We start from the raw sequence: 24,181 nt of genomic DNA, 5'->3' as shown, positions 1-24,181 counted from the left end.
GTATGCAGGCACAGAATGTCGAGATGATGCAGATGATGCATCAAATGCAACAACAACAGGATGCTAGGAATGCCATAACCGATCAGCGGTTTACTGAGTTGTTCAGCAGGTTCGACAACTTAGACTTACGTCAGAGATCACCAGGCCCAAGAACCAGAGGCGAAAGACAACCTTAGTTGTAGTTTCTCTTTCCTTTCCATATTGTATTTCATTTTCTTAAAACATTGGGGACAATGTTTAATTTAAGTATGGAGGGGAAAACTTGTTCTTCCTATTTCCATTTTTCAAGTATGTACTTTTCCTTTTAATGTTATTTCCCTTTTAATTAAAAAAAAAAAAAAAAATTTAAGTTAAGTCCCGAGTGTGAAAATTTCTATTATCTATTCCCTCAAAAATTTTCATGAGCCATAACAAAAATTTAACACACCCAATAAGTATAAAGGTCGCTTATTTTATACAACTTGAGTGAAATCAAGACAAAAATTATTACCATAACAACGCTCTGAGAACCTCAACATGTTAGATCAGGATAAGTACCTCTTATACCAATCCCTTGAACTTTTAGTTTTATAGTAACCCCGAGTAGTTTATACGAGAAGTCAGCACCATCTTAATAGCAAACTACGTGGAGAGCCGATGAATATAAGTGAATGATCCCCAAAATAACATAAAATATATGAATATATCAGGAAATGCACTGATTAAATTAGGTGATCCTTACCAGATCATTTAATCTAAAGGTTGCAGATCATGCAAAAACACAATATGAAAGATCCATTATGAGTTGGTTCAGTAGGTATCTGGTACTGAACTCGGTAGGGCGGACTACGGTTCGATCCCCCACAATTTGCAATGGACTGAATAACGAAGTTATCCGACTTATGTACCAGAACTTCTAGCTAAAAGCGGATCATAATCACTAACCGGTTACTCCACTATGTGCGCGAAAAGATAAAGGGCTTAATGTGATTTCGCTAGAATGAAAGCGGGTGAAATAAAAGTAAAGGAACTAGGATAGCTATAATGGCACTACTTGAACTGATTTGCATAAGGTAGGGTTATCTAAGTTGTAACGGTAGTTGTTGATGTCAAGATTAAACTCAAGCTGCTTCTAAACAGAATCCACTTGCAACCTATTACGAATTGATGTGTGTTTTGAGACTTCACCTGGCTAAATTTTTGAAAACGAGTTCTATACTGAATTTTGCTTGAGGACAAGCAAAGATCTAAGTATGGGGGAGTTTGATAACACGAAATTATATCATATTTTAGGACTTAATTCCATTAAATTCTATGACTATTTATTTCGGTTTACTGCATTTTATAAGGTATTACGTGGTATTTTCTTCCTATTTGTCTCAGGTAGCCTATTTTGAAGCACAAGTAAAAATGGAAGAAAAGGAGGTGCAAAAAGGAGAGAAAAAGAACCAAAGGCCAAAGCCCAGCCCAAAGCGCACAAGAAACCAATGCTGTGCCTGTGACGGACGTCACAGGGGGCGTGACGAGCGTCACACAAAACAGCCTTGTGACGGACGTCACACATGGTGTGACGAGCGTCACACCATTCCACTATCTTTTTGGCGCAAGTAACGGCCTCAGAAGACTTGAAGAGACGTTGAGGAGTTTGTGTCCTATATCCACGCCATGCATTTAGCCACGTTGAAGACCCTTGGGAAACGAAAAGCAGTTACCAGCACCAATATAAATAGCTACTTCAAAAACTAAAAGGGTTCCTCGGTTTTTCCACGCTCACACTGCCGAAGCTTTTCCAGTTTTCTTTCTTTTTACGCTTTTGCTTATTTTCTTTTCCAGCAACTCAACATTGTTTATTTATTTATTTCTTTTGCAAGTTCTACATTTCTTTTCCCTTGCAATTTACCTTTCCCTTTTTAGCATTTAGATATTTTTCGCATAATAGTTTCTACACCGGAAACTATCGTGTAACTTTTTATCGGATCTAACCTTACGTTAGATTCTAGTTTTATTTCCTTGGTTTAATTTATTGTTTAATTGAAGAATCCAAGAACAAATCCTACCGGCTTGTGGTGGAGTGTTCAAGACTATTGTATTACGCATTCAGGTTCTTTAATCATTATTTAATGTTTCGTTTTATTATTTATTTATATTATCTGCCTGGAATGAGTCTGTTTATGCATGATATGTATTTTTGCTTGTTTAGCATGTCTGGCTAATTCGCCTAGATATCGGTATGTAAAGTAAGCAGAATAAGGGATCAAGACTAAGTCGGTCTATTTAAACTTAAAATTAAAATCAATCTTTTTACGGTCTCAACTTACAGGTTTAATAACAAGATTTTTTTTACAAAAGTAAAGGACATAAAGAAGTTAAAATCAATAGAGCGAGAGTTTGAGGTTTTAACTGGACAGTGTAAGTTAGGCATTAATTCTAGATCAGGGCGAGAGCAAGTTTTAGAGTTAATTAAATTCTGACCTTTTCCAAAAAGTATTTTTAAAGATTGAATGTGAGGACGAGAGTTAAGCATTTGGATTTAATTATATAACCTAAGTCAACAGAGCGAGAGTTTGAGATAAGGGTGTTTAAAACGGTCAGTGTTTTCTTAAGAAGAGTTTCTGCAACTTTATTGCTTTCAAAAAGTGGTTTTTGACTTAATTATAAGTGACAGCTACATTAATATAAAATCATGGTTTATTCAACAGAGCGAGAGTTTGAGATAAAACCTTTAACCAATAAAGTTAACCGAAACGATTTATTTTAAAACCAAGAAACCGACAAAGACTTGATTCCCTAGTTTTGACGAACTACATACCGATATCCGTTTTATTAATATTTAATCTAGATCTTAGTTTAGCCTTTAGTTTTTCCCCAAACAATCAACCATTATTCACCTTAGCTTTACGTAGTAACCTTAGATAACGGTATATCGATTCATAAGTCCATGTGGGATCGATATCTTTTAAAACTACGCGATAGAACTGTGCACTTGCAGTTTGTATCCCCATTCTCGACTCACACAGTCGAGCGATCACTAATGAAGATGGAGAACAAAGAAAGCCAGAGGATCTTCATTTGGGTAAACACTTTGAACTCAACTTTTCCTTTTCTACGAAATCTTCTTTTTCTTCTTAAGTTACTTAGTCTATAGGAATTAGAAGTTGTGATGTTATTGTGGTTGGTTATCTGAGGAAAATGTAAAGAATAGTGGAGTGTGTAGGATAGGAGAGTGGCTATGCTCAACTGCAATCAAGGAGAAGCTTTCTCAACAATGGTGAAAAAGATATATTGGTGAGTGGCGAGGAAGATTGAGTGCATAGAGAAAGAGTGATTGATAGTGGAAGCTTGCAGAATGAGAATGATTATTGGAGATTGAGGATGGAATTTAGAATATAGAGAGAGAGATTGATGTAACTATTTTAGGCAACAAATTAGGGCAGTTAGTTACAGTTAGGGTAAAGTCAAGGTTAAATGGATTCAAGAGAAAATTTGTTAAGAATTCTAACCTTGTTAAGTTTCTGTTAGAAGTGGATTGAATTGGAAGTTAGTTTAGTATAGTGAAAAAAATTAGGTTATCTTGATTATTGATTAATTGAAGTTGGTTAGTGTAGGTTACTTGAATTAAATTATTATTGTTAGCTTGACTTGGTGAGAAGTTAGAAACTTGGAGTAATGTTATTGAAATGTTATTGAAGATAGAGTTATTGTAAGGGAATGTAATCATAAAAATCAATTTAGTTAGTTTACTTATGTTGAATTAGGCTAGAGTTATATTATTTAAATTTTTTTTTGAAAGTAATGACATGTTAACTAAATTGTGATGTTAGTGAATCAATTGGTGTTGAATTGTTGGTGAGTGAATTGTTTTGATGTTAGCATTGTCAACAATAACTTTAATAGCTTGCACTTAATATGTATGCCTGAATGCTATGAACTGATATTTCTATGAAATTAACTATCATGAAACTGACTTGGAGCTGTCTTGGAACTGATTTGGTGATTTGGTGTTAGACAATTAGATAATTGGTTGATGAGTTAGGTTGTTAAGAATTTGATGGTGGTTAGGAATCAAACTATTATGTTAATATGGTTTAACTTCTAGATGTTTAGATGTCAAGAGTTCAATTGGGAAGTAAGTTATGATGATAAATGGAACTGAATTGATTAGTAGAATTAGGAATTGAATTGTTATGAAGAATTGTTAGCATAAACTAACTAGTTGGACTATGCTAACTGTTAGATAATGTTAATACGGATTTTGTTTGAACTGTCAGGGTTCTTGTTGGAATTTTATGTTGTTAATGGATGAGTTAGAAATTGTAACAATTAATAGTCACGCTAATTGGATCAGTTAGAAAGTAGTCAATTATGATAAAATATGATGTATGTTAACTAATCAAAATTACATGTAACTAGTTATGTCAAAGCATGTGGGTTCAAACTAGTTTGAAAGTAATATGAAATAAGGTTATGCAAGATGTTATGTTAATTTGATGGAACCATATGTGTATGTGTGCACTAATTTTGCAGGGCTGGTGTGCATTGATGGGATGAACAAGACTTTGGCATGGCATTTTGGTCATGAAGACATGGATCATGATGCAAGTCATGGCATATGAAGAAGTTTTGGACAACATCAATAATCATGAAGAACTTGAAGGCTTTGGAGGTTTGGAGGGATGTCTTGTAAATGAAGAAAAAGAAGGATTAGGTTGACTTGGTTAACCATTTGACCAAAAAGTCAACAGTTGACCAAAATCAATAGTTGACCAAAGTCAACTCTAGGTCAAAATGTGTAAAATCTTGTGTAGAATTTGATTTTGGATTTTGTAATGAAATGTTTGAAGGTTTTGTAATGAAAATGGTTCTTGAATTGAATTGTGTATCTTGCATTCTAATAAAAGTGACCTTTCCTTCCAAATTTGCATTTTGAATATATGAGCCTTTTGACTTTGAACTTGACTTGAATGAACTCTTATTTTCCATGATATATCTTAAGTCTATCACAAATAGACAATGAACTAAATTGTGAAAGAGTCTTTAAAGAAGTTGGTCAATAAAGTCAACCTCCCATGCTTGACTTTAACCAAGTCAAACTTGCAATTAACAATCACTTCCAATCCACTCATGGTGTAGTCCACATGATCCACAAGTGTCATAGACCAAAATTAGGATTACATAGAGGCTTGGCCCAAGAGATGAGCATCTCAAGCCAATGTAACATAATCCCCTAGGTTTGACTCCCAAATATACCACTGGGAAACCTATCCCATGAGGCTTGATAGGTTACATGACACAATCCAAGCAGTTGTATACTGAATAATAAACCGTTGAATCAATGATTCTTATTTAAAAATGCAATTGTGAATGAATGACATAAATGAATATGGCATGAGTATGCAAATGAACTAAGGATCAAAGATCATATGAAAAGTGGAAAGAAGTATGGCAAATTTTGGGGTATGACGGGACCTTGTCTCACCTCCGCGAGATCATCAAATAATTGGCACTAAGTGGACTTTTAGAAATAAACTAGACATCAACGGTGTGATAACTAGGAATAAAGCCTGACTCGATGATATAACCAATAGGAGGGCATAAATTATGAGGAAACTTATGCTCTGGTTGCCTGCCTCAAGGCTATAGGCCTTTTACTAGCATATGTGTGTTCTAAAGACTTCAAATTATTCTAAATGAACGTGAAAAGTGATTTCCTGAATGGCTAGATAAATAAGGATGTGTATGTTTCACAACCATTCCCGGTTTTGAAAATGATGAGTATCCAAATCATGTTTTTAAACTAAAACGAGCTTTGTATGGTCTCAAACAGGCCCGTTGGGATTGGTATGAGCGACTTAGTAAGTTCTTACTTGATCAAGGATACTCTAGAGGAAAGGTAGATACAACACTTTTCATTAAGCGTCAAGGAAAACATTCTCTTCTAGTTCAAATTTATGTTGATGACATTATATTTGGTTATACTAACATGCAACTGGTCAAAGAGTTTTCTAAGCTTATGCAGGGTGAATTTAAGATCAGTCTAATGGGGGAGTTGAATTACTTTCTCGGACTTCAAATCAAGCATCTCAAAGGACCATTTGCGTATCAAACTAAGTAGTGCCAAAAGTTGCTTAAATGCTTCGGAATGGTAGATGCAAAGTCAATTGATACTCCAATTCCCACAAATGGAAACTTAGACAAGGATGAAAATGGTAAGGGTGTTCACGTCAAAAGGTATAGAGGTATGATTGGATCACTCTTCTATCTTACTGCATTTAGGTCTGATATTATGTTTAGTGTATGCATGTGCGCTCGATATCAATCCGCTCCCAAGGAATCACATTTAAAATCTATAAAGCACATCCTTAGATACCTTAATGGTACTTTTAAGTGTGGGCTTTGGTTTTCCAAGGCTAGTGATGTAGTTTGGTTAATTACTCTAATTCTGATTTTGTCGGTTGCAAATTGCATAGGAAGATTACTAGTGGAACTTTCCATATCTTTTCAAACTCCTTAGTTAGTTGGCATAACAAAAATCAAGTATTCATTTGCTTTGTCAACTGCAGAGGCGAAATACATCATAGTCGGTAGTTGTTGTGCTCAAATTTTATGGCTCAAACAACAAGTACTTAGCTTTGATATTAAACTTCAATCTATTCTGATAATGTGCGACAATACTAGTGCGATCAATCTAACCAAAACTCCAGTGCTACATTCTCGTACTAAACATATTTAGATACTACACCATTTTCTACGAGACCATGTTGAAAAAGGCGATGTCGTGTTTGAGCATATTGATAGTAAAAATCAACTTGCCTATTTTTTTTACAAAACCTCTTGCGACTGAGTTGTTTTTCAATATTCGTTGGGAATTGGGCATTCTCGACATCTCAAATCTTGCCTAATATATGTTGTTGCATGCACTTTTTATATTTTCTTCTAACCTTATTTTGAAAGTTTTGGTTAATTTGAGTGCATCCTCCGTCTATCATCTTATGAGGTAATATCGCTCTCAATTTAACTCTTATTCTTAAGTTTGTTTTCGTTGCTTATTTATGACTCAATTATGTGATCGCATGTTTATGAACCAAGATTGTGTGATATATTTTGATGTATGATAAATTTAATGGTTGTTCATTTCCAAAAATTTCATTGATTACTCTTGAGTGTTCTCAATTTATATGTTTATAGTGATATCATGTTTGATTTCTTCGTTAACTATATTTCATGCCATTAAGTCCTTACATTTGAAGTATCGAAATGGTTTTCAAGTTTGAGCATGTTATTTATCATTTCATTCATGAAAAATGAAAGTTTTGCATGATTTTTTAATTGCACCACCATGCATCGACCCATAAGACTTACATGTCGACCTCTAAGCCACAAGATTAAGGCTCATTATTTCTACTCATCATGCATCGACCCATGCCATTTTACAGGTTGACACATACTGTACAATTAAAAAAAATCAAAATCAACACAATATGCATCGACACATAACCTCTATGAGTTGATACATCGCTAAAAGTTTCAATTTTTTCTTGCTCATAGGTCGATGCACAACTCATACAGGTTGATGCATAACGCATATTTTGCATAAAATCATATTTTGTCCACTCATTATCACACTTTATACTCCTAAAACCTATTTGAAACACAAACCTCCTCCAAAAATCCTCTCATTTTTAATCTCTAACAAAGCCTCAACATAAAATTCTCCTAACCTCCATCAACCTCACCACTTACCTAACTTCTTCATCAACACAAGGTTAACAATTGAGATTGTTATAACCTAAACCTAAACCTTCAAAGTTTCTCCTACTCAATATACCTAACCTCATTATTTGCAAAGTTGGGTTGTGTTTTTGATTGATTTTCTTCATTGTTGGGAGACTAGAAGAAACATTCACACTTTTGGGTGAGTGGGTATCTCTCACTTTTCTCAAATTCAAGCTTCCCTCATTCAAACATTATATTGGACACCTTGTGTGTAGTAAGTTTCAATGGCTCCTAGAGGTAACAAGGGTAAGAACGCTGATATAACTTCAAGATCCATTCCAATAAATGCTCTTCCACTACTCCATCCTTCTTGTTTAGAAGATTTTGAAAAGTTTCACAAGAATAGGTCGGTTGTGAAACAACATGTTTATTACCTTAAGGTAGCTGCTAGATTGAATATTCCTGAAGTTGTTGACATTATGAAACATCAGAAAATTGATCTATTTTTAGAGTGTTGTACTAATTACAATGAGGACTAGGTTCAACTGTTCTATGCTGGTTTAGAACAAAGGAAATGTGATATGTTTGTGTTCAAAATGGGTAACGAATCATATCTTGTCATGAGGGATGTTTGGAAAAATCTGTTTGGCATTTGTATGCAAAATCATGATCCATGTGTGACTGATCAAGATCATCCTATTAGATATGATTTGAAAACACATATGAATTCCATGCTCAAGGCCCCAAGGTCTGATGAGAATCTAGATAATGTGACTATTGGATATTTGATAAAGAGATTCTCGTATCTTACATTAGATCATCTCTCATATTGTGTGTCCTAAGAAAGGAGGATATTCTAGAATCAATCATACTAAGGTACATCTGCTTTATATCCTTCAGGAGAAGATAAGGGTTAATTGGCCTCACTACTTTGTTTCTAGGATATTTGCTCTTAAGGATTGTGGAAAAGGGTCATCCATGTGTTATGGCTCCATGAATTAAAGTATCTAGGATTATTTTGGTATTGTTGTGCAAAATCTCAATATGGACATGGTGGACAAGCATAGTTCAGGGGGAGATGACCTAATCATAGAGGAAGATGACACTAAAGTGAAAATCTATGTTGTCGATAAAATCATCTTAGCATACATTTCTTGTTTCTTTTAAGCTTGTGTTTTATATATTTTCCTTTATGAACACTCTTATTACTATTGTATGAATCTTATGATTTTATTATAATTGTGCTTGAGTTGTTCTGTTTATTATGTTTTGCCATTTTCATCATTAACGACTTTATATGTAAATATGTGTTGATGTTTTATTTCTTTTGAAAACGCGTCTGAGTACTTTATGTGTGTATGAAATATTACTTGATGATTATCACGTTTGGGTTCTTTTTCTCTTTTAGATGTTATTAAAGGGGGAGAAGTAAACAAAGACGAAGTCATCTAGTTGTGGTGCATATATTCAGGGGGAGCTTTTAAGACATCAAATCAAATACTTCATTAAGTTTTTCCATCTTCATAAAAGGGGAGTATGTTAGTTCATTTCTCTTCTAGTAGTATGTCTTGATTGATGTCAAAACTAGGTCACTCAGTATTTGAATGTTTTGTATACATTAGACGGTATCCTCTTAATATAGGTGTGCATTTTCATGACTAGGAGTGCATAATCATCCTAGAATCATTCTTATCTATTTTGAGTCATTTCCTAAGTAAAAAATAAGGTTTTGTGTCAAAATGAATTTTATAGGTTGACTCATAAAAGCCACAAGACAACTCATCATACTGCACATATAATGTGGGAAATTTTTTTCTCAACATGCGTCGACTAAAGGCTACTATATGTCGATGCATATAGACTAAAGTTTTTAAGAAAAATCTGTGGACAGTATGAGTCGACTCAGCCATGCTACAGGTCGACGCATAAAAGAATTTTTTATTTTATGAGTCGGCGCATGGCTTCAGAGGTCAATGCATATGTCGTGGTTTCGTAAGTCATTTCTCTTTGGCCTTAATGCATCGACGCATGAAGGTTTATATGTCGTGGTTTCGTAAGTCATTTCCTCTTTCTCACACATATATAAATACATTCATGCATCTCATTTCACATTATTGAAACCTGAAAGATACAAAGATTTCTCTTTGTCTTCATTCTTATTCTTAGCATTCATTCAAAATTTACACATAAACATTCTTGTTTAGTGATCTAGATTGAGAGTGATAACATCCAAGTTAGGATTTGTAAAATCCTAATTGGGTTGAGAATTTTTGGGGGTTTCACTGAAAAAACCAATTGGGGTTTTCCCTCCAAGATCGGGATAGATTTGGGGGGTTTTGACAAGAGTTTCAAGATTGGATTCAGTCAAGTGAAATCCTTGAAGAAAGGTGGTGTCTATCAAGGGAGGAGTAGTAACCGGAGGATTAATTGGAGTTCTTGGGTTACTTAATCTTGCCTAAGATCAAGGGGAGATAAAAAGATATGATCAACATCAAATATTGAATTTGAGGGTTTTCATAGCTATTCCGTCTCTTGTAAAACATTTTGCAAAAGGTTATAGAAACTATCTCAATTCCTGTTTGGAATTGGGGGCAGACTTACCCATAGCAAGGTCGATTGGGGAACTTCCTAAACAAATCTTCTCTCTCTCTCTCCCCCCTCCCCCCCCCCCCCCCCCTCTCTCTCTCTCTTACATTTGGTATTGTTTTGAATTAAGTGTGCAATAGCTAATTGCATAAAATTTCTAAGTGTTGCACTGGTCTTGTGAAGAGAATTTCAAACTGTGTTAAATTAAGTATTCAATTGATCCCCACGTGATGATTGGATGAGTGTGAAATAGCTTCTATAGGGAAGCTTATTAGTGATGATACATGTTACTAATATTGCAGTATTGTGGCTACTATTTTGCAGACGAAATTGGAAGCACAAAGAGTGTCATTAAGCATATGAAAATGGATGGCGAATGCATCTTAGGGTAGTCTAAACTTTATTAGGATCTTAAGCTTGGCTTGAGATAAATAAAACCATTTGTTTGTAGTCCCTTAGGATTAGGCCTTCAAGCAATTTGTAACCATTATTTGATCTTTGTGAAAAACTTGTAATATCTTCTTTGTGATTTGCAAGAAAAACAAGAGCAAAAATTGCATGCTTATATCATAATCGGTGTACTTTAATGGTCCAAACAATCAAACTTTGTTCCAATGTTTTGAACCAAAAGAAACTGGCCCTTAATTCCTTGTGAGAAACAACTCTTGTTGTTAAAAAAATGGGACAAATCAGTAACATAGGTCCTAAAGTCATGTTAAGAGAAAAAGCTTGGCTCATAAACTATTTCTCTTAGGTTTCAGGTTTCTCATGGTAAACATGTTTGAAATATGTTATGAACAAATGGAGAATAAACCTTAAGGACACCTGCTGACCTTACTTAAACAAGGTCCTAATTATGCTAATGAACAAATCTCGAAGACTTGATAAAATGAAATGAATGATGGATGATGCCTATGGATATTCATGATTAAATCAAAGTTGAACTCAACCTTGACTTTATTTAAAAAATGCATATGAGAATCAATATGATACATGTCATACATGTATAAAGATGACAACTAATGTCCAAATAAAATGGTTCTAATGCCATGATCCAGATGATTTCAACAAATTCACATGAATACTAAACAGATGGAGCCTAAAGCACTAAACTTAATGATATGAATAAGGACAGGGGAAAAGTTGGGGTATGACAATCATGTATGGACACAAAGTATGTGGTGTAAAGGTGTATAGATGCTGACAATTCTTGTTTTTCTTAATGTAGCAGCAATTTCATTCCAATTGATTCCTTTTTTAATTCTATCCCATTTTATGTCATGTGATGGTAATGAATGATAAAAATAATTTCCAAAAAAACAAGGTTTTCCCTTGTGATGTAAATGATAAAACCATGGAAACTAATTGGAATAAGAATACTAACTAAATAACTAATTGAAACTCATGATGCAAAAGTGATATGCAAAAACAAGTAAATGGTGCAAAATTAATCCAATTATTTGGAATATGACCTTAAAATTAAAAAAGAAAAAAAGATGCAATGAATGGGATGATGGCTTCAACATGTAAGTGTAAGATGGTAAGTGAAAAATGAACTTATCATATTTATTTTTGACATAACTTCAAAATAACCAATATGTAATGTCTAACGGGATGCAAATGAGAATGATTAGGCCAGCTAACTGGACTTCCAATTTGACTTAGACTCTAAAAATGTAATGGATGCAATGCAATAATATATGGGGGGAAATTAGGGTATGACAACATGCTTTGACTACAACACACACATCTTCGACACATGCATGCTTGAACAAACTTCAACTACAACATGCACAACTCTGTTGAAACATGAAGATATCCTTGTCGAGACTAGAGTTTGACCTAAAATACCACAAAGAGAGATTCAAACATAAGATACTTTCATGCTTTGCTTTTAGTCTAGAAGAAGAAAGAACACAATTTTGACTATTGAAATAAACAAAGGTAGATTAGAAGGTGTGGTAGAAATTAGAGAAGAAATGAAAAGTTTTTTTGAAAATAGATTTAAAGAGGAAATCAAGAATAGACATCCTAAATGGTATAGATTTTGTGACCATGTCTATAGAGGAGAAGAGTAGTGTATATGAGACATTTTTATTTTAAGAGATTAAAAATGCAATGAAGGATAGTGATGGAGATAAAAGTCCAAGGCCAGATAGATTTAATTTCAACTATATAAAGAAACGTTTGAAGATTTTAAAGAAATACTTAATGGAATTTATAAATGAATTACATGCTAATGCTAAACTTTCTAGAGCTATAACTATATATTTTTTAGCATTAATTCCCAAGGTGAGTAGTCCTCAAGATTTAGGTCATTATAAACCTATTTATTTGGTGGGATGCATATTGTAGCCAAAATTGTAGCTTTTTGACTTAAAAGTATTTTGGGAAAATTTATTTCAATAACTCAGACAACTTTTATACCTGGGAGAGATATCCTAGATGGAGTATTAGTGATCAATGTGATTTTAGATGTGGCTAAAAGAAAACAATGGGGTTGTTTGATATTAAAGATATATAATGAAAAGGCTTATGATTGCGTATTTTAGGATTTTTTTAAGATAGATGGTGAGAAGATTGGGCTTTGTTGATAGGTGGATGTTAAAGATCAAAGCTTGTGTGCTAATGGGATCCCAAAAAAAGAATTTATGAGTAGTAGAGGGTTGAGGCAATGGGATCCACTAACCTCATTCTTGTTCGCAATAGTAGCATACTGGCTTACGGGGTTGATGAGGAAAACAATTGAAAGAGGAATATTTAAAGGCTTCATAATTAAGGAGGAGGAATAATTCCAGTTAGTGCAATTTTCATATGAAATTGTGATGGTGGGAGAGGGTTCTTGGACAAATTTAAGAAAAATGAAGTCAATTTTAAGAGGACTTGAGCTTGTTTCAGGGTTAAGGGTTAACTTCTTCAAAATAAAACTATTTTGAGTAAATGTTAGAGCTCACCTTTTAGAGGCAATCTCACATTTTCCCACTTGTTGTAAGGGATCTATACCATTCACTTTCCTAGATATTCTAGTGGGCTAAAACCCTATAAGAATAGAAACTTGGCATCCCACAATTGTTGGGTTGAGAAATAAGTTTTCGTCATGGAAATGGAAATAACTATCAATAGGAGAAAGGATAATATTGTTGAATTCAACTTTGTCTAATATTACCTTGTATATGTTCTCGTTCTTCAAGGTCCCAAGACAAATCTTGAAGGAAAATATCAAGTTTCAAATAAGCTTTTTATGGATTGGTGGTGAGGATAAGAATGATATTAATTGGGTAAGATGGAAATATGTTTGTAGAGCAAAGGAAGAAGGGGGTCTTGGTCTGAAGCAAGAAAAAGCTTTGACATGGCTCTATTAGGAAAATGAAAATGGAGAGTGTCAAGGAAGGAAGATTCTATTTGAAAAGGATTAGTAGAGCAAAGATAAAGTTCTAGATGTGGGGAGAAGGAAGAGGAGAATCAAAGTAAAGATTGGCTCAAAAATCTATCTGGTGGAGAGGCTTAGAATAATTGGTGTTTAATGGATGGGAAATTTGTCATGGTTTGAAGAGTATCTTTATGTTAAACTGGGTGAAAGAAATGAAGTGGAATTTTGGAATTCAAGACGGCTGGGAAATCAACCTTTGAAACAGGATTTTCCAAATCTCTTTCACTTATCTCAAAATAAAATAGTGAGGGCGATTCATATGGGAGATAGAATTGGTGAGAATTGACACTAGAACCTGAACTTACCAGAGACATTAGCCAATGAAGAGGTAGAAGACGAATTGGAAATTCTTCTTGAAATTCTTAGAGAGATCGGGCCTATAAGGAACACGTCTAATGAACTGAAATGGATAAGAAATGAGGATGGAAAGTTCACAGTGAAATCGTGTTACGATTTCCTAATGGTCAAATCGGAGCTTGTGGTTCAAGATGATGACACATTGGAGATTATCCAAAACTTTTGGAAAACTTCACTTTCCTCAAAAGCTAAGGTCTTTGGGTGGAGAGTAATGTTAAACAGTCTACCAACAAATGATGAATTAAAAAATATAGGGGGTGAATCTAAATTGTCATGAAAGAGTGTGTGTGTCCTTTGCTTTGTATTTGCATAAAATCTGCAACATCTATTATTCTTCTGTCCTAGATCAATGCAAGTTTGGAACAAGATTCAAATATGGTTGTCTATATTGGTTAACTTAGGTATGTTGGCTAAATAGAATTTTTTGCAATTCTCAAATCAAATCATCAACAAAACTAAAAGAAACAAAGCCACTCTATTTTGGATTGGAACATGTTGAAATATTTTTACTAAGAGAAATAATATTATGTTCAATAATAATATTTGTTGAGAATAACAAGTGTCAATAGTTTGGGGAAGTACCACATTGGTTAGAAACGTGGAGACTTCAGCATTTATAAGTGGGAGAATCCACACACCTATCACCTTAAGGTTTTGAGTAAGTATGTGGTGTGTCTCTCACATAAGTGTGTTGCTTTTAAAGAAAGTTACCAAAGTAAAAATGACTCCTCGTGTTTAACCCCCCAAATTGATCCCAACAGTGATATCATGAGCATTTGGTTTGAGAGAAGGGACCGACTCACTTTTATCGAAAGTATCCCCACATGGTCATGGGTAAAGTGCCTCGTTGAAAACTATCAACGGTGGTACAAGTGTATGTGGATGAAAGAGTTTCCACATGAAGAGGAGTATTATTGATAGACTCGCACTTTAGGGGGAGTATTGAGAGTAACAGACGTGAGTAGTGTGGAGAAGTCCCACATTGGTTAGAAATGTGGAGACTTAAGCATTTATAAGTGGAAGAGCCCACACACCTATCACCTTAAGATGTTGGGTGAGTATGTGGTGTGTCTCTTACAAATGTGTGTTGTTTTTAAAGAAAAAACCCCAAAATAAAAAAGTTCCCTCGTGTTTAACCCCCGAATTGACCCCAACGATATTTATGATGTTAATGATATTGTAATTTATATTAAGATTATAACTTGGATTTGGCATATTATTGGAGAAAAATCTAAGAGCTATAATTTATTTTATAATTGGTGAAAGAATCCATTAGACTTTCTAAAATTCTGAAGTTGTGGTTGTAGTTGGGTTGGATATCCCTTATATTCATTCAATTGATTTGTTTATACAAAAAAACTATTTAAGCAAGACAATTAATTCCTCATTTTTATTTAAGAATTAGTATAATTTTTGTTGGAGAAGTTTTTCACTAGGGAGCATTGAACATTCTGAGACTTCTTCTTTTAGAGCAATGTTTTTGTGAGAGACATGACACATATTCACCCAAAACCTTAAGGTAATAGGTGGGTAGGTTCTCTCACTTATAAATGCTCAAGTCTCTACATTTCAAAATAATGTGGGACTATTACACACACTTGATACATTCTCAACACTCCCTCTCAAGTGTGAGTCTACAATACTCCCCCTCAAGTGAAAGCTCTTCTTTACTTCCACAAACTCTTATACCGCACAAACTGTTTCTTATTCACCACATTGGTGTCGTTGACACTCTTTAATGAGATGTTTCTTACTCACCACTCTTGTGGCACCGTTGACTTTCAATACAAGTAAGTCGGTCCCTTTCTGAAACCAAAGGCTCATGATACCATTTGTTAGGGGAGTTTTTCACTAGGGAGCATTGAACATTGTGAGACTTTTTCTTTTAGAGCGGCACCTTTGTGAGAGACACACCATATATTCACCCAAAACCTTAAGATAATATGTAGGTGGTTCTCTCACTTATAAATGCTCAAGTCTCCACATTTCCAACCAATGTGAGACTAGTATTCATACTACTCACACTTGATACATTCTTAACATTCCCCTCTAGTGTGAGTCTATAATGCCCCCCCTCAAGTGGAATCTCTTCTTACTTCCACAAACTCTTGTACCGCACGTAACGTTTCTTATTCACCACTCTGACGTCGTTGACACTCTTCAACGGAACATTTCTTACTCACCATCTTTGTGACGCTGTTGACTTTCGATACAAGTAAGTCGATTCATTTCTCGAACCAAAGGCTCATGATACCATTTGTTGGGAGAGTTTTTCACTATGGAGTATTGAACATTGTGAGACTTCCTTTTTTTAGAACAACACCTTTGTGAGAGACACACCACATACCGAAAACCTTAAGGTTATAGGTGAGTGGGTTCTCTTACTTATAAATGCTCAAGTCTCCACATTTCTAACCAATGTGAGACTATTACTCACACTATTCACACTTGATACATTCACAACAATTTTAATATGATATTTGAAATTAATATGTAATTGATAGTTATGATATATTACAAAATAGTTGACAAAATTCTAATAATTTTATCTCATCGTTAATTCACCTATTTTTATGGCTATTTATTTTAAAAACAAAATGATTATTATGTTTTACTTTAAATTATATTCATTATTGAATGACGGGAAGACCCACAAAATCCCCATGAATACGATACACAAAAATGATACATATGACAAACTAAATTCTATTGCATGTTCTTATATTACATATAAGAAAAATAGTAGAAAAAGAGATTAATTGGATGCATGGTCAGTATAAAAAAAATTATATTATCAATGCATTTCAATGTATTATTCTTTAAATAATTAAAATTAAAATTAAATTTTTTAAATAAACCAGTGATTGTAATTAATTGACAACATACCAATTAAATTCTTAAAAAAATGTAACAACATAAACATTATACAAATTAACTTCCATCAATATATATAGAGATCAAAGCATTCATTTTTCCTTGGGCAAGTGTAGCTCCAACATACTTATTTTACGAAACAAAACCATAACTAGGGATATAATTTATAAATATACCCTCTTAAGAGCCACAAAGTAACAAACAAACACAACTTTTCCAGCACTCACTTAGTTATAACGATCTAACTTTTTGAGTGAAACATTCAGAGGCTGGAATCCATGTTTAAGAGCTGAGTTCCAAACTTTGTCAATGTTATTCATTTTGTAGCCACATTCATGTTCACTCCATCCTTCCAATGAGTGCACTATCCCAGCTATGCGCCATGCACTCATTACCCTCCTTGGCAACCAGTCCTGCGTATACATAAACACTTATATCATAATTGCTTATTATTATAAGCGCTTAATAAAATGGCTTAATACATAGATAAAATTAATTACCTCACAAGAATGGACATTTTCAATAGATTTTGGAGTTAGCATTGCTGGAGTGTAATGGTATGAACAATCTTTACGATGTTTCTTTGGTGGAAATGGTGAATATGGAATAAATAATGTTCCTTTTGGTGCTTTCATTTGTTCTTCTTCAGTTAATCCATCTCCCACTAACCAAATCTATGCAACAAAAAAAAACACATGAAATTAATTAGGATAATATATAACATTGATTATTATTATAAACAAAGTTCATTGTATCAAAAAAATACCTTCTGAGTGCAACTCTTTGTTTTGACCAAATTCGTAATTTCAGAGCTATTGATCAATGATTTCTTGAGTTTCACATGATCATCTTCGTACATTGTAGCTACCTAAAATCAAACAAAATTAACATGTACTTAAATAAATATTTAGATAAAGAAGAAAAATGATAATTAGGGTTTGAATATGGATCCTCTGCTCCATCTCAGTCACTTATTTTGGTCAAATATAAAAAATAATTAATATTAATTACGATATAAATGGTTAAGATTGGAGTAGAATGAAAAACATGAGAGAGCAGGGGAAGATGATTTGTGTCCTTAGGATTTCTATCCGAAATTTCAGATGAAATATAAATAATAACTATACGCAAATAAATATTTAGTTAAAGAAGAAAATACGATAATTAGGGTTCAAACCCGGGAGTTCAGATTAAATATAAGTGACGAAGAAATTGACCTGAACTCCTTGTTGGCACAATGAGAAGGCAATAGCATAAGCAACTTTGGTGAATTTTCCTCTTAGCAATACTTGAGTTGTTCCTTTTGGAATACTATTAAGAACAGTAGCAACAACTAGGCTACTACCATCAACAACCTTAACATTAAGTTTTGGATGTCTATTAACATATAATCCTCCATAGATGTTAAGTTCTTCCCCTTGATTCATTAGACCTAAGCTCACAACTTCTATGCCCTTTTTGTCAGCATCTAGTATTGCATCCTCAATCATTTTGTTGATGGTAACTTTTTGCCATTGAAGTAAGTACTGAAAATAAAATAAAAAAGTTACCCAAGAAATTAATTAATCTTAAAATTAAGGTGTCTCATCAAATATGGTTGAAAAGGAACATCTTTCTATTTAATGTCAGTGTGTGAATGTGAATGAGATAGTGGACAACATCAAAAGATATATTTTGGTTACAAGTTAAGGAACTAAATATATAAACTTTATTTATAAAATTTGTGGTTAAAAGAATTTTTAAAATTTTTAAACATAATTTTTTTAATTTATTAATATATGTTTTTAGGACACCTTACCTAACAATAATGATTATAGATGCTCATTTTATATGAAAAAACATCTTTTAAGATTTGAACTTGTCATCTCTAAAAGTCAAATTGACGGTAACTTAAGCCAATACTTTCCTCTTAAATATAAATATTTTTTAAAAATAAATAAATATACACAATTTTATTTTAAGTATTAAAAATATGAGACTCATATTACATGGAGTCTAGATAGAACACATGCACGCGTCTTAACCATGCAAGAAATTGTTATTTTCAAATTTTGAACTCATGATCTCTATGTTAAAACACAATAATTTAACTATTGTGCTCACCATTTTACATATAAACACATCTTTTTAAAATAAATTAATATACACAATTTTATAAAAAAAATATTTTAAAAAGAAAATGAATATAGAGAATTTATATATATATATATATATATGGAATGAAAAGTGTTTATGAAGAATATAGTAAATTTACCTGAACAGTGTACTTAGGGATTGCCCAAATTTGAAGGTTAAGTTTATCATGAAAACGGTTTCTTTCAACAATGAATGTTCTACCATAGACCCATGTGAGTAACATGGACCAAGCTGTAAGAGGCCACATCAACCAGAGGTACCACTTTGATGTGTATGGCATAGAAGCTAAGTGAGCAAACCCAAATCTTAGATGATAAATGGATTGAGGGGTTGTTAAATGTGTTAAGTGGACAACATTTGGTGTCTCTTCCTTTCTTTTTAATGCCAACTCATGCACTTCATCTGATGTCTTGTCCATTGTTCCATAAATGTAGTCATAAACTGGCATGAAAAGTGAGTAGTTTGTTCTAAATTGAGTATGGTGCAAAGAGTGAAACCTACAAATTACAATAACTTATTAATTAATAACTCAGATTCGAATCACGTTAGGTACTAAAACGACTGTGTTTTTAAATGCTTACGATGGAGTGTACATGAAATACTTGAGAGGAGGGAAGATATCAAAGAGCCATTTAGGAACAACCTCAAAGTTGCAATGACCTAAATTGTTCATGAAATCAATGTAAGTCACATATCCAACCATGGCCACAACTGAAGCTTTGTTTGAGAAGACAAGGGTCAATTTGGGTATTGCAAATAGAAGGAAATAGGATATGTGTTCGGCGAATGGATGGATGACAGCTGTAAAAAGACAAGACAAGAATATGGTTATTAGAGAAACAAATAATAAGTGCTCAACAACATTAATTTGCCAACTTTTGTTTTCTGTTCTATCATATGAACATAAAAACTACACCTCGCTAGTGTTGAAACTTTTGCATTCATCATACATAAATAAATGTCTAGTAGTTGAAGATGTTGTTTTCAAAATGCTTATATATTTTAGGTGGGTGTCTTAGAATGTGTGTTTTAGTATTTAGGGTGTATTTAATGAATTTTTAGTTATTATTTATTAACACACTCCTTATTAACAAAATGTTTTTAGAAGATGCTAACATACATTCATTTATTTTTTAGAAAGAATATATATATATATATATATATATATATATATATATATATATATATAATATAATATATATATATATATATATATATATATATATATATATATATATATATATATATATATATATATATAACTTTTTGTTAGGTTCTTAAATTTTTTGTCCGTCACAGCTTAAGACAAGGCCTAAAGTAAACATCTTTGTTATGAAGCCCAATTTTGTAAAAGCCCATAGGATACAAACATTGTACAAGACTAAATCCATAGGCCTTTTTTGTTATAAATATTTAAGAAAAGTACAAACTAGAGCATTTTAACTTGCTACCCCTTAATTAAATTTGTCACTCCTACATATTTTCAAATTTCTAAACTCTCTATGAATAAATTTGAATCAAAAGGGCAAATGAAATTTTTGATAGTTTGTTTAAAATTTTCGATAACATACCAAATTTTCGATAATTTATTTTTAAATATCTGTACAATTTTTGTTTCTGTTTTTTTTAAAAAGTGCCATAATTTATCAGAAATTTCAAAAAATATAAGTTTAAAAAAATTCAAAATTTTGTTTTTTTTTTCAAAAATTTCAATGTTTTTTCATAATTTTTTTTAAAATCATTGATTTTTTTACTGAAAATGGGAAAAAATTCCATTATTTTTTTAAAAATTTCTGTAAACACAATAGAAAAGTCAAAAAAAAAATTGGCAAGATGATAAAGATAATAGCAGATACAATGGGGGAGTGTCAAGTGACAAGTTAATTCCTCTATAAACTATTAATGAAAAAGTATTTAAATTAAAAATTATAGATACTTAAAAATATCTCTCTCCCTCTTCAAAAGCTAACTAAAATAATCATTTCATTTAAAAAAAATAGCAAAAAAAAAGCTTACTCATAAACTTAACTTAATCATTAAAAAATATTTTTTTTAAATATAAAAAATGAACAGGTTCATATATAACTAACATGTGGGATCTTATGTAAAGGGCTTTAATTCCTTGAACCAGAAATATCTAGAATCTGCTTGAAGTAAAGTTGTTACCATGCTTTTCCACCTTCCATAATACTAATAATAACAATGACAACCACTCTAATAAATTGCACTGTTGCCCTATCCTATCTTTTTTTGTTACGTGAAAATGAAAAGCACTGTCTCTGACATTCATGAATTTAATGCAATAAAGCAAAAGTTGTTACCATGCTTTGAATTCTACTATCAAAACAATTAAATGAAAGCAAAAAAAAACTCACAAGTTATTGGTTCTGTAACAATGGAAGAATGATGATGAGAATGATATCTAGAGTAAAGATAATGATGATGAAGTGCTCTATGCAACCAATAATATAGAAACTCCACTGGTCCAGTATGAAGCAAAGCTGCAATAATGACTCCATCAGTTCTCCATATTGGAAGACATGATGCTCCTTCTAAGGTGTAACATGCCAAATAATATAGTAATCCATTGAACAATATTTGGTCATCCCTATAAATCATTCAACAAAATATTGAATAAGATAAACAAACATATATTTTGGCATTGAAATAAATATATCTATATTAGAATTTAAATTTGGTAATGTTTAAGTGTTACAACATAAGTGCAAATATTTGAATTTGAATTCAGATAATAAATTATAAATCTATAATATCGAGTTTTGTTAGATAAATTATAATTTATAAATATTTTGTTTGATTTCTAACAATACAATAATAAATAATTATGAGTAAATAAAAAATTAATATTTTTATAATATTATAGAAAACATATAAATGAAGCATTTTTTTATTTTAGAATGATTTATCCTGTTAAATGAGAGTATCATTAGATAAACATATTTTCAATACCTAAAGTTAGGAGAGGTCTAAGAATAAATATGTTACTACTATATAGAGACAAAATTAATTATTTTTTTGTTAGACATAAAACATGGTGGTAACACAATATTTTAAAGGCCAAACAAAGATTGGGTAGAATGGGCTATGTTTCTAAAAGAAATGGCATGTCTCAAGTTAGGTTTTGGCCAACACCAATCACATTTCATAGACTCAAAGTGTTATATTTTAAAGGTTATTTTATTAATAAATAATTATGAAAAATGACAATGAGTACTTTAATATATATATATATTATATATTATATATATATATATATATATATATATAATATTATATATATATATATATATATTATATATATATATATATATATATTATATATATATATAATGAATCCAATTTTCAAAGAAAAAAAAAATATTTTCATTTCAAATTGTTTAATTTTAACTTCATTAAATACAGTTGTTAACCTGATTTGATTTAGTAATCATTATATTATATCCTAATAGCACAAGTTAAGATTTAAAATTGATTTTTTTAAAATTGTACATTAATTTTATTTAAAAAATTAGTTTAATAATAAAAAAAATTATGAATTTTTTAAATAAATTTTTTATTTATAAATTTCTTAACATACAGACTTAGTATACAAATTATCATTATTCTAAGAATAATATAGTTAATAAAATGATTGAAGGGGTTTAGAAAGATTGTAAGTGATGCATAAATATAATAAACTAACCAATCTCTTTCTCTATCAACTTGATCAAACTCAATTCCTTTGTCGACAATTCTATTATTTCCTTTAGCAGTTCGATATCGAGAAAGAGTGATCCATATTTGATTATGAATAATTCGCCATACCAAAAATGGAAACACCAGAAAGGTTGATAAATCCCTTTGACTCTTATCCTTCACCATCATTGAATATGAACTGTGAATCACCCAAGGAACTAGTACCAAATACTGAAAAAAAAATTGTAGATTAGTAACAAATATAGATCAAAATTATAGGAAAAAATTCTACTCATATTTATATATATTTTTAAAAGAAAATATAGTGATTCAACTGGTTATAATTTTGAATAAGTTTGGGTACTGCAGATAAGAAATATATTTACATTGTAGTTAAACTAAATCTGAATGATGGTGACTTGATTTAGTTAAAGTGGGTCTTTGAATTGGATTGTTCATTAATATCAAATCATCCACCGCCCGAATGTTTCACATATTAATGAAGAGTATCTATGATTTTATTTTTTTATAAAATCAATAAAATCTTGATTGAATATTTTTTATAATTTATATTATTTTTAAAATCAAAATTAATAAAATTCTAACCAAAAAATAATTATTCACTTTAAGAAAAACAATTTTTTTCTTTTATTATCGTTAAAAAAATGGAGAAACAAAAATAATTCATACATTAGATTAATTATTTTCTTAGAAAAAATAAGGATTATATCCGATATCTCTGCGCAAACATATCTGATGTCTCTGCACAGACACTTTATATAGTATATTGAAGTGTGTGTATGAGAAAGAAAAAAAGAAAGAGAGTATGGATCAACCTTAAAGCTTCCAAGTGGTTTCCATGGCCAATCAGTAAGGATTCCTGGTCTTGAAGCCATATTATAATTCTCTTGAAAAGCACACAGCTTATACTATGAGCACAAGTGTTGTTTTTCGGTGTGTTTTGGAAAACATACATATGACTTTATTTATAGACAACATTCTAACGTTAAGTTCCAACAAGACGTGTAACATTTGAACTTTCAACGTGGCAAAAATAAGCCACGAGATAAAGAAAATTGAAGACTTTCCTTCATTAGTTTTTACTCGTGATAACCAAATTGAGAAATAGTAGTTAATTACAAGTATGTATATTATTGTATTAATCTCAAATATAAGTAAAATAGTTAATTCCTCGTACATATATTCAACATGTTTTGGTATTGCTGACCTACTTTATGATATTTAGTTAATGAATATGTAGTCATCATTTATTGGCCTCACCAAATTGCAGGATAGGGTTGGAAGAATTAATTATAGGCCTATTAATATTGGCATTCATTCATTATTTTTCTTCAATAAAACCGGCAAGCTTTCCATTTGTATAATATGCTTTCTGGTGCCCTCATTAAT

The 24,181-nt window shown here is 31.8% G+C and overlaps 1 protein-coding gene across 2 annotated transcripts; it reads right to left on the bottom strand.

Annotated features, from left to right (window-relative positions):
• Positions 1–16,987: 16,987 nt before the first annotated feature.
• LOC127076644 (very-long-chain aldehyde decarbonylase CER1) lies at positions 16,988–23,826 on the bottom strand. 2 transcript variants are annotated; one of them, XM_051018353.1, is made up of 9 exons: positions 23,608–23,826; positions 22,779–23,002; positions 21,451–21,683; positions 19,657–19,876; positions 19,194–19,572; positions 18,157–18,465; positions 17,706–17,807; positions 17,440–17,613; positions 16,988–17,352 (listed from the first exon to the last, which is right to left on the bottom strand). In XM_051018353.1, exons 1-9 carry the CDS (start codon positions 23,665–23,667, stop codon positions 17,167–17,169), a joined length of 1,887 nt encoding a protein of 628 aa, XP_050874310.1. In that variant the 5' UTR covers positions 23,668–23,826; the 3' UTR covers positions 16,988–17,166. The 2 variants fall into 2 exon arrangements, with proteins under 2 accessions (XP_050874310.1, XP_050874311.1); XM_051018354.1 differs by having other exon boundaries at positions 19,669–19,876.
• Positions 23,827–24,181: the final 355 nt, after the last annotated feature.

This window comes from Lathyrus oleraceus, chromosome 4 (assembly GCF_024323335.1).
Source record: "Lathyrus oleraceus cultivar Zhongwan6 chromosome 4, CAAS_Psat_ZW6_1.0, whole genome shotgun sequence".
NCBI classification, from domain to species: Eukaryota; Viridiplantae; Streptophyta; class Magnoliopsida; order Fabales; family Fabaceae; genus Lathyrus; species Lathyrus oleraceus.
The sequence above is the reverse complement of the archived record's forward strand: the minus strand, read 5'-3'. Positions and strand labels throughout refer to the sequence as shown.